At 54.2% G+C, this 11,930-nt stretch overlaps 2 protein-coding genes across 2 annotated transcripts; both read left to right on the top strand.

Moving 5' to 3' along the window:
- Nucleotides 1–578: 578 nt before the first annotated feature.
- On the top strand, nt 579–2,580 carry LOC128278511 (pickpocket protein 28-like). Its single transcript, XM_053017241.1, has 5 exons — nt 579–799; nt 873–1,124; nt 1,181–1,619; nt 1,689–2,227; nt 2,289–2,580. The coding sequence occupies exons 1-5, from the start codon at nt 579–581 to the stop codon at nt 2,578–2,580; spliced, it is 1,743 nt and encodes a 580-aa protein (XP_052873201.1).
- A 7,085-nt stretch (nt 2,581–9,665) lies between these two features.
- On the top strand, nt 9,666–11,605 carry LOC128278510 (pickpocket protein 28-like). Its single transcript, XM_053017240.1, has 5 exons — nt 9,666–9,829; nt 9,891–10,139; nt 10,202–10,640; nt 10,697–11,226; nt 11,290–11,605. Exons 1-5 carry the CDS (start codon nt 9,666–9,668, stop codon nt 11,603–11,605), a joined length of 1,698 nt encoding a protein of 565 aa, XP_052873200.1.
- The last annotated feature ends 325 nt before the right edge of the window (nt 11,606–11,930 follow it).

Raw genomic sequence — 11,930 nt, 5'->3', positions numbered from 1 at the left:
CAATCCCTTCCGTTGGGGGCCTAAAAACAATATTTATGTTCCCTTTACTTCACACCTTCGATTTATGACGTTCTGCGCCGCGCGCACTCGAAAAAGAAAGCCGCACTTTTGATGTGCTCCCGTCACCAGGCAACCCCCCCGTGCGGTGCCTTAATGCCCATGTGGCCGTGCGGTCACCATCGTGCAGTAAAACATTAAACATTTACAATCACCGCCGGCCAGCCAGCCACGCGAAAGGCCGGAGGTCAACCGAATCTGCCACGGAATCTGAACTAGATCTGGTTAAAAGTCAACCATCCCGGGGGGGGGGGGGGGCGCTGCTCATTGTTTAGCCCTATCATTACTCACACCGTAAGCGATCCTTTCGCCCGCTGGCGCAACACACCGGCGCAGCAGTTGACAATGCCCTTCCGCCATTTGCATGTCGCGTTCGTGCTGGGCATCCGTTTGAATTTTTAACGTCTACATGATCGAGTCGCCCAACACGACCTCGGTACACGGGCTGAAGCTAATTGCACGACTCCTGGACCGGACCGACGGTGAAGTTACCCATTCGTTGGCCGACCGCTGAACCGAGAATGGCAGCACCACAGTTTCGGCTGTACTCCGAGCGGGCTGCAAAGTTCGAGCCAAAATTCGAGACCTCACTTGGCACGACCACGATGGCGCCGCCACCGCCTCCGAAAGTAAAGGCCACCGGGGGCCACGGGGTGGAAAACATTTTTGAGGACTACTGCGCTAACAGTTCGATCCATGGATTCAAGTACTTCGTAGGCGCCCACCGAACCCTGGCAGAGAAGTGCGCGCGACTTCTGGGGAACGTGTGAACATGTTGGAATCTCGAACCCTACCTATCGTCCTCTCTCTTCCAGAGCCTGGTGGGTGATTGTGTGCATCCTGTCGGTCTACTTCTGTGGCCAGCTGATCGAAACGGTCTACGAAAAGTGGCGCCGCAGTCCGGTGGTGGTGACGTTCGCCGAAAAGCTAACCCCGGTCTACGATGTCCCGTTCCCGGCCGTCACGGTGTGCCCGGTGACGAAGGTGAAGATGGCAACACTCAACTTTACCGCCGCCTATCAGGCGCTCACGTACGGTGATAACGATAGCATGCTCACCGATGAAGTGTAAGTCCGAGACCGCTTTTCCGAATCCTTCGAGTGTGCTAATCGCGGCCCTCCAGCATCGACCAGGTTCTGGCGATGGTGCAGGTGTGTGACTTTTCGTTCAGCAACCTACCGTTTAATCACACGTACGACGACAACCTGGTCTCCATCATCCAGCGCATGGCGATCCCGTTCGGCGAGATGTTCCTGATGTGCGTCTGGAAGAACCGCCAGGTGAACTGCAGCGAACTGTTCAAGCCAACGCTGACCGAGAGCGGTATCTGTTACACGTTCAACGGGATGTCGGCCGAGGAGCTGCTCCGGACGGACCAGTTCCACCAGGAGTTCGAGCACCTGGGCGAGACGCGATCGGCCGCCAACTGGACGATGGAGGATGGGTATCACCCGCGGGTTGGCGTTAGCACGTACCCGCGCCGCGTGCTGAGTGCTGGCGCCCAGTCCGGTATGCTGATCTTCTTGAAAACGGACAAAGCCGATATGGACTTCCTGTGCGGGGTAAGTTCTAGCGACCCTGAAAGGTTCCATCCGGCCTCTTATCGGGCCGCTGTCACGCCCTCGGTGCAGAACTCTTTCCAGGGCTACCAGGTACAGCTGCACAGCCCGAACACGTGTCCGCAGATCTCCACCCAGAACATCCGCGTCCCGCTGAACCACGCGTTCCAGGTGCGTGTGGAACCGTTCATGATCACCACGACGGCCGCGGTACGATCGTACAGTGTTGACAACCGGCTCTGTTACTACAGCCACGAGCGGTACCTACGCTTCTTCGCCATCTACACCAAGCGGAGCTGCGAGGTGGAGTGTTTGGCCAACTTCACGCTGTACCTGTGCGGTTGTGTCCACTTCTCGATGCCCCGTCCGGCCGGTGTCCGCATTTGCGGGCTCGGAAAGAAGAAGTGCGTCGAGGAGGCTGAAATCTATCTCCAGGAGCAAGCCATGGGCGGGGCGGTGGAGTCCGGTGGGTCGATTCCGAGGGTGCTCAGCTCATGCCGATGTCTGCCGTCGTGCACTTTTCTTCAGTATAACGCCGAAATATCGCAATCCCCGTTCGAGTGGCGCCGGCTTACCGATGCGATGGGACTGTTTCCGAACGAGCTGAAAAAGTGAGTCACCATTTAGTAGTTCGACGTTTAAGTTTCAGTGAAACTAACCACCCTTCCCTAGTGCCGGACTGTCCACGATGAACATTTACTTCAAGGAGTCACAGTTCATCACCATCAAGCGCAACCAACTGTTCGAGCTGAACGACTTCATCGCCAACTGCGGTGGGCTGCTCGGGCTGTTTATGGGCGTCAGCCTGCTGAGCATCGTCGAGGTGCTGTACTTTTTCACCCTCAAGCCGTTGGTCAACTACTTCTGGCGTCGCGAAAAGCGGCCCACGGTTTCCACCGTGGCACCGAGCGACCCCCACACACCTAGCTACGCTTTGCGCACGTTTTTGAGGGATGCTGCTTGAGACCGGCAATAAAAATGGCACCACTGCGGCCCAACTGCGGCCCTGCAGTCGAGTATTAATCCCGCGGCTTAAGATTTCTCAAACCGAGGGGACCCTCACAAACGCGGGAATATTTCTTCAGCTGCATTATCCTTCCATTTCACCGCCGGCCGTTAATGGCACCGATTGGCGGCGAAGGACTTCGACTGCGGTTCCGACCACGGGCCTTTATCGGGTCTTACAAATCAGCTGTCTAATTCTTAGCCACCCAGAACGATGGAATCGGAGCCCAAAACCGAAGAATGCGTTCGGTTGAGCGGTCGGTCGCAAATCCTTCCACCACGACCGAGTCGTGTGGATCCTGAACCAACAACAACAACAACAACAAAAAACCCCGAACAGGATTAACAGGGAGAAAAAACATAAAAAAATCACATCTGATCTACTGTTTCAGCGGCACATGAAAGATGGAAAAACTGGGATACATTAACCGTCACCGGGGGAACCAGACCGCAAAAGCGTGTGTGTGTGTGTGTGTGTTACGTTATCACTCGAACAGCATCAAACCCGCGTGTCCGATCCCATCTCCACGGAGGTGCTCGCTCATCGCTCCGGACCATGACGCTGTACAAACGGACATCCTTCCACGGACAGCCGAAGAGCTGGGGTGGGCTGGATCTTTGGAGATGGGTTTCGTATGACATTTAATTTTTTAATTAAAAATGTTTATCCTTTTAAGAACACGGGATCGAGAGTCGAGAGAGAGTGAGCAAAAAGGGCTAAGGTACTGGGGCCCGTGTCGGGAACCGATGTTGTAGATTGAAAGCGATATTCGCTGGTTGGGTTCGGGTTTTGGGAATTTCACTTTCAGCATTTTCAATAGCGGGTCAGGTTTTTTGTGCCTCTGGCCCAGCGGACCGTTGGCCCCGGGGCCGGGGCCGGGGCCCACGGACCACCTAATGCCAGTTGACACAGACCGCGTCCTTCAAGCGCGGGCAGGTGTTGTTTATTGTTTTCCCCCGGGCGCCCGGGAGTCCTTGCGCTGAAGTGTCCGCCGAACGTGAAGAGAAAGGCAGAAAAAAGAAGACCAGAGCCCAACATCATATGTCGTCGTCCTGGTCGTCCGGGTCTAGCGGAACATGACATTTCAGAAAATGTTAATGGATCGCTCATAAAACAAAAAAGAAGGAAAACGGAACTGGAAAATCGTGCACAGGGGTGATCGGCGGCTGGGAAGGGGTGTTGGTTTTTCGAGCTCGAGTAGCACATGTCGGTGGGTCGACCACACAAAGGGCGGCCCTTTGCAGCGCCGAAGAGCAAGAAATGCAGTGGACGCGAGCGCGCGCGCCCACCGAAGGGCTATAAAGATGTGTTCGGCAAGATAAAATGGCGTGTAATAATGGAAAATAAAGTAAATAGTTTATTTTCACTCTCCGGGCACCGGGAAAACGACGGAAAAGTGACGCTTGACGGACGACGCACCCGTTCTCCGTCTTCCGGGGTTCTAAGCGGACGGCGGATTCTTCGCCGCATCACCAGATAGCCATCGCCCTCTTCTTGGGCCCGGCTGGGTTTAATGTGTGCGATCCGATGCTTAACGGGTGGCTTAGTTCCACATAAACCTAAGGTCGACTCAATGGGAGTCAGCTTTTAATTCAATAATAGAAAACAAACTGACAGGAAAAAGTTGGTCGTTAAAACGATCGCTTTAATGCGGGGCCAAGCAACGCCCCCCGAAACCGGACGCCCCTGACCGGTAGCCGGCGATGGTAGGGGCTTAATTCGGATTATGCCGAGTGTTCCGGTGGCTGCGGCACAATTAAAAGCGAAACCCGAAGCGCGAAACTTTTAACCCAAAGCGAGGCGCCCTTTTAGCGATCGTTTTCTGATATTTTTATGCCATTTATTGTCCCGAGGCAGGCCGTGATAACTTCTGGAAGGGCCTCGCAATCCCGCACTCCGCCCAGATAGGTCCTTGCCGGTGTTGTCTAAGTCCCATTTTCAAATTGCCACCTGCGAGTGGAAAGTTTCGCACAACAATCCCACGGAACCGCCTCCCCCTGCGGGTTGAGAGGCACTCCTTATCGGTGTGTCTGTAGTTAAATTTACGACGACATCCTCTCACAGGGTTAGCCTCCCACCCCGCCCGGCTGGGGGAAAGTTCCGACCAGTCCAGCTCCGGATCTGCTCGACGTTGCTCTATTAACGCCTAAATAACCGGAACCATCTTAAACTTTGCCACACGCCACCCGGAGTTGGGTTGAGCCCGGCGAACAGGCGGCGAGAACGATCCGGTCCCGGTTCGGGGTCCGGAGGGCCTCAGGATCGTTAACCATTAACGAGCGTGCCGCAATCGGATACGGTAATCGGCGCCGGTGTCCCCGGCGATCCTCCCAGCTGCGGCGAAGGCAGTTTGAAGAGTTCAGTCCCGTTCCGGTTCTCGCGGCGGCGAGATAAATATCGCGTGCGGCCATGGCCAGCGGCAACATAATCGTAATCATAAATACACATGAAATTATTGTTTATCGCAGTTTAAAGCAAACAGATGAAGCCCCCCCGCGGCGGGCTGTCGCGTTGATATCGCGGTTGTCCGCCGACCCATCGGCGGAGAGCGAGTTAAGCGATCAATAAATATTGCGCCGTAGTGGCGACATTTCGTCCCGGATGGGGATCAATTACAGCTCAGCACTCGTCGCCGACCCCTTTCGAGAGGGTTGTTAGTGAAAGTAATAAAAGAGTCAAAATCTAGAAAGGACCACAAAGTTTGCGACATAAAACTGGCGACGCCGGGTGAACCCGATGAACCCGATTGACCAATCTCGCCGTCGACTCGCTGTGAACAGTTAACTTTAAAAACAGCCCCATCAATCGGTGCTGATGTGTACCTGGTGGAGCATTATCTTTCCGTGCCAGCGGAAATGTATGTTTAGTCCGGGCAACCCCACCCGGCGACGCCCGGCCCGAGGCCGCTTGCCAATCGAGAGAAGAACACCGGAACTCATAAACGGCGCAAAGTAAGATAATAACTCTAGCCCCGAACCGTACTCAAGCATCGGCACAGCGGCGTTATCGGCATCCAAATCTAGCCCATCACAGCCCCTCCCCGCCCGGAGACCCGGTACGTCCTCGAACCGCTCGTTGCCGGGTGGATTTTATGGTCACTTCCAGAATTTCGACTCTTCTTGGGTGGGTTTTTCATTAGCCGCCCTTCAGTCAGCCGCCGAGTCAGGGCCGCTGTCCGGAAACAAACGTGTAAATAGCCGAACCCGTTGGGCCCGGCGGAAGAAGTTCAGTTTCCGCCCGGTCGCCACCAAACCCAGTCGTAAGTTGGCTGGGGAAGAAAAGAAACCCCCCCCCAAATTTATCACTTTCTGGTACGCTTGGGCGCGCGCAACAAGGCCTCGAGCCGGATGTGGCGACTTTTAATACATTTAGTTCGCCCGATGGCCACCTACCGCCGTGGGCGTCATTGCCGTGGGAGCCCCCGGGCGACGTCACCACACTTGAAGCTGTTTCAACGAGCGTCGAGCCATCAAAAGATGAGTCGCAGGGAAAAAAGCGGGAGCTTCTCACACTCAAACACTGCGTAGGGTGTGAACAAATCGGCCCGAGGAGTCGTTTCTGACACCTGCTGATTAAATCTTGCCCAAAAATGCTCCACCGGCCACTCGAGTTTGTTGGGCCACTTTATGTGTTCCTAGAATTTCCCGGGCAGCCCAATTAAGGGCAACACCTTTTGGAACGGGCAGGGCGGCCCCGAAGCAAGAACAAAGAAACCAAGCCCCGTGGTTGGGTGAATAATTTACTTGAAGAAACATATTTGCCTACCAACTACAATGGTCACCGTTTGCCATCGGCGCCGGGTGCCCTATTATTGCCACAACGGCTCATAAGTGCCTCCTCGTCAGGGATAATGACATTATGAAAATCGTTCCCCAACGCAATAGTTTCTCAAGAGCGATCGATCGGTTCATCTCGGGAATCCCTGAATCCTTCCAACCAAAAAGTGGCAATTCGAAGGACCATATTGAACTGTCTCGTGGTTTGCTTCGGGTTTACCTTTCCACGGGGTTCAATCCCCGAAAAATCGAGATCCCACCCTTGCCGAAAAGGAAGCTGGCCACCTAGCTGGTCCGAAGCAGGACGCGATCGGAATATTAAGTCGCCTCGGAGCACAGCCGGTTGGGCGCGCACACTTTTTGTCTTCAGGGAATAATGCGCTTCCTTCCTGTTTGCCACCGCAAACGCCACCAGCGTTCGGGGCCAAGTTTTACATTCCATCAGCAGCAGCAGCAGCACCATCAGCAACGGCTGCCGGGTGTCGGGGGACTTTAAACGAGCCCCGGCCGGGGCTGCGTATTCGCATCCTGGCGAAAGTAAAAGCAAATGGCCCGCTCGGAACGGATCGAACGGAAGGCAAAAACACTCAGCCAGAAGCGGCAACAGAAGCAACGATGCGATGCGTACGTGGGGTATTAAAATGCATCCCCGGGAGCGGCCACAAGGAAAGGTGTGTGTGCGCCCGGGGTTTTTTGGGTGCGATCCGCTTCTCTGATGCGTCCCGGGCCTCCGGACGGCTGCTGTTCAGCGAGGCGCAAAATTAGAAGGGAAAATCCGGGAAACTAATCATGTCGATTCCGCTACTTTTTTCTCTTATTCTTTCTCCTGGTGTGTGTGTGAGTGTGTCGATTTTCTTTGCCACAGGATCGGGGCCCCTTTTTTATGGGCCTCCGTTTCTTTTATTTCACCGGCCGAGCCTGTTGCAGAGCGATTCGTGCCCTAAACTTCTTCGGGCCCGAACGATCGGTACGTGAGGCATTTGCGGTATTAGGACTCCGGGGGCCATTATCCGGAGCCAGCCAGGCCGGGCTCGGTTCCGTCGGTTTCGCCCGGGTTGCTAATCTCCTAAAACATACAATAAAACAATTTTGAGATTAGAAACAACTTTCGTTCGCTTTCTCTCTGCTCTCCGTGGCTCAGCATATGCCGGGCATCTTCTAATCCCGTTCTGGGACTCCGGCGTCTGGTCTGGTCCACGCGGATTATCGCTTCCCGTCGGTCGGTCGTCGCTCACCATCTTCGCAGGGTGCACCAAACTGCAAACGGATGGCTGTTCCTTTTTCGGGACTTTACACAACTCTGGGTGAACTGGGTGAACTTTCGTGGACACCGCCGCCAGTCCGCCGGTCCGCCGTCGCGAGTCACACACGAGGTGTCACACGTTTATTTGTATGCTTAAACGATTTGTCACCTTGTTCCCCGGGACCCAAAAGAGCCCCGGGAGCAACGAACAAGCGGCAGCGGGATTGAGTTTCCTAAGCACCGAACCGGCACCGAGAAAAGGACATTCAATGCCGCAGCGCGTGTGACATTCCTCCGCCGCCGTCGGGCGACTCCCGATCATTTGTTTGACCATCTGTCATGCTCATTTGGTCCCGTGGTGCTTCCTGTGCCGTCGTGTGACGGTTTTAATGATTTCTCGGTTACACTTTTTCACACCCGGACCGGGCGGACGGAGGCGGATTAGCAGCCAAGTGAACAACCGATTGTATGAATGACAGGATTTTGTTGACGGATTTGTTTGCTGTCCCAACGCCGTTGAATGGGCGAAGCTTGGTCGCCCGAAATCCTCCGGAACCTCTAGGGGTAAATAGAATTTTAATGGACTTATTTAATGAAGCCAGATGGCCGCCAGGAGGTGCAGGTCGCGATCTCGTGCAAACCGAAATGCGCAATCGGCTCGGTGTCACAGGGTTCCTGGGGCCGGGTTGACACTTGCATCTGGGATTAAATCCTTCGCAAATCGTGTTAGGGAGTAATGAGGAAGGACCCGGAGTTCGGAGTTGGTCCTTCGAAGCCTGGTAATTGAAATTATATACACACCTTTAAACAATATTCGCCACGCACAATATTCGCCATTGGCGTTGCAACAACTTTGTCTGCAGCGGACACCTCGGTTAGGCGCCCCTGGTCACGTGTGCGCTTTGATTCTGTCAACGGTTTTAACCACCATTGCCAGGCTAAAACACGGCAAAAGCTGGCCTGCATTTGACACTGTGCCCAAGGTGTCAAGGCCCTGGCGAACAACGCAACCAACAGTTGGCACCTCAACCAGGAATGTCATGTAATTTTAATTACTTCTCTCGAAAGCCCCACGCCGCACGCACAGCGAGAGAGAGTGCGAAGAAATGCACGTCACCCGCTGGTGGCATGCATGTAGCAAACAATAATTAAATTATTCATAATTTACAGCACGAATTCCGGCAAGTCCGGACTGAACCGGAGAAGGTTAGGCCGCCCCGTTTGCTGCACCGCGCACAGCTAATTATTATTATTGAAACAAAATGGGATGGAAACGAGCACCGGGGCAGCGCAGCGTTCTAAGCGCTCCATGGCCTCGCTCCCGTATTAGCCGCCCGGGGATATTTTGCTAAAAGTTGCGTTGCGTTCCGATCCGACCAGCAAGCGGTACGTTCGTGAAGTTCGAGTCCTGCCCGATCGACTCGGCAGCGGCCGGGACTCAGGCGTTGTTGAGCATTGTTATGTAAATGATGCTTTCCGAACCAACTTTGTGGTCGAGAACTCGCCCGCCCGCGGGGAGTTGCTGAAAGTATGCTCAGTTCCGCGTTTCGCAGTTCCGTTATGCGTTTTGCTGATCGGCGGTCGCTGGGTCAAGTTAGAGTTGGTTATTACTGGATCGCACAGAGCTGTATCTTCGAACGCGATTAATCGTCAGTTCGAATTCACGAAATTGTGGGACACCGGTGACCCTTTAACGGGCGCCGTAAGTACCCGAAACTTTAACGCTAATTGCCCCCGGAACGGTGGTTCCGTCAGAGTGGAAATCACGATGTTGAAATGAACAAAAATTGTTTAAATTTTTAACACTTTATGAAGGACACGGTCCCATCCTAGAGCCTTGTCGCGCTGATCACGAAACATGAGTCAACAGATGATTGGCGGTCCCGGAAGTATTGCATGACCGAGGTAGCAGCGCCTGGGTTTAAATTTTTAATTGCACCGTGACGGGTTGTCCTTCGACATTTTGTAAATAAATGTGATGCCCTGTCGGCGGAATGAGTTCAGTGTCAAGTTGCTGGTCGGCCATGGTGAAATCGGACCTTCCGAAGCTTCTTCCTGCCGACAAGACACTTGGGAACCCCACGGAGGCGTCGGACGTGCGTGAGCAAAGTCTGTGGATCGACTATTGTCTCAACTCCACCATCCATGGGTTCCGATACTTTGTGCCGGGTCGGAGCTGGATCGAGAGGTAGTGGTGGACTCTCCGGAGGCTGTCGGTTCTATTGCTTTAATCGCTCACTGACTTCCAGGGTGTGGTGGATGATCGTTTGTCTCGTGTCGCTGTACGGATGTGGACGACTGATCCACAGCGTCTACACGAAGTGGGATCGCGATCCTGTCGTGGTGACGTTCGCCGAGAAGGCGGTGCCGGTGTATTCCATTCCGTTCCCGGCCGTTCTGATCTGCCCCGAGATTAAGGTCCGAAAGGAGGTGTTCGACTTTACGACGGCCTACAATCTGTACGACGAATACTTGATGCGCTTCATGGCGAAGGAACAGTTGAGTGAGTTTGCCCCTCGAGCAGGCCCTTTCACGGACTCTCGTTTCTGGTCGTCGATAGAGTAGCGAAACTGGAAGCCATGCTGCAGGTGTGTGACGTTTCGCTGGGCATGCAGCTCACCAACATTTCGTACGACGATGGCGTTGTGGACTGGATTCAGCGGATGGCTATACCGTTCGAGGACATTTTCGTCAGCTGTGGCTGGCGGGCCCACCGGATGGATTGTAGCGAGATGTTCAAGAAGACACTGACGGAGGCGGGTATCTGCTACACGTTCAATTCGCTAGCAGCCGAGGATTTAATGCGCAAGGACCAGCTCCACCCAGATTACGTCTACTCTGGGGAGAACACTTCGTCACCGTTTTGGTCCATGGACGAAGGCTACGCCATGGACGCCGACACTGAAAGTTATCCATGGCGAACGTTCGGGGCCGGCATGCGGGCCGGATTGTACGTGGTTCTTAAGGCCAGACTGGCCGATGCGGACTACATTTGTGGAGTAAGGAATGACCTTTGGTTCCTCTCGTGGATCCAGCTGAAGGCCTGGTTGCTTAGAACTCTTTTCAGGGCTTCAAGGTGCATCTGTATCCACCGCATCAGTATCCGCGGGTAAACAATCAGTTCTTCAGGATCCCCCTCGGCCAAGAGGTGTCCGTATCGGTTGACCCGCAGATCATCGACACTTCTCCAAAAATCAAGGCCTACAAAATGGAGCGCCGGAAGTGTTCGTACAATCGCGAACGAAAGCTGCGTTTCTTCAAGCTTTACACCAAGAACAACTGCGACACGGAATGTCTGGCCAATTACACCCTGCAGATGTGTGGTTGTGTGCCGTTCTCTCTGCCACGTACGTCCGGTGCCCGAATTTGTGGTCTGGGTAAGCTAATGTGCTGCGATCGTGCCCAGGCCGTTCTGGAGGAGATGGACCTGCTGCACGCCATGGACCGCTCGGACGAATCCCTAGAGCGATGCGACTGTTTGACCTCCTGCAACACGATCTACTACGACACGGAGATATCGCAGGCCAAGTTCGATTGGCGGATGTTGGCCAAACGGATGAAACTGTCGTCGGACGAAATAGACCAGTAAGCAGGTGTGCGTTGAGAAGTGGCAGGATATGCGACAATGAACACACTCCTTTTTTCCAGATCGGAACTGTCTTACCTGACGGTCCACTTCAAGGTGTCGCGCTTTATACCGATCAAGCGCAGCGAACTGTTCGGGGTGACCGATTTTCTGGCCAATTGCGGCGGCATCCTGGGCCTCTTCATGGGCGTCAGCATTCTCAGTATCGTCGAGATCCTGTACTACTGCACGCTGAAACCCTTCATGGATAGTCGTGCCGCCGTGGTCTCCCGACAGCCACCGAAAGTTATCAAATCGACACTTATCTTACCACCGGACGAGTACAAGATCGCACCGATTCGTCATCGCGCCAAGGATGCGGTGGCCTGCCACTGGTAACGGCCGACCCGTCGCCAGAATGCTATGCCGCCCGATTCCGGTCCGACAGCTTTGCTACACTTTATAGCACCGCGGCGAAGGTCGCAAACATGGCTGTCGCCAGCGAGATTTATTGCACTGCTAAAGATGAATGTCTCGGGCTTTGTCCGGCACGAAATTGGTGTTTGATTGGAAGCGTCGGCACAGGAAACGCGTATCATTCCAACGGAGATGGGCCATTAAAAGATGACTAAATGAGGCACGGTCCGGTCGCGCACGGTGCACGTTTATCGGCGCATGTCGCCATAAATCAAGATATTGGTGAATAAATTATAACACAAAAATC

Source organism: Anopheles cruzii, chromosome 2 (genome assembly GCF_943734635.1).
Source record: "Anopheles cruzii chromosome 2, idAnoCruzAS_RS32_06, whole genome shotgun sequence".
NCBI classification, from domain to species: domain Eukaryota; kingdom Metazoa; phylum Arthropoda; class Insecta; order Diptera; family Culicidae; genus Anopheles; species Anopheles cruzii.
This window is presented reverse-complemented; position numbering and strand designations above follow the sequence as displayed.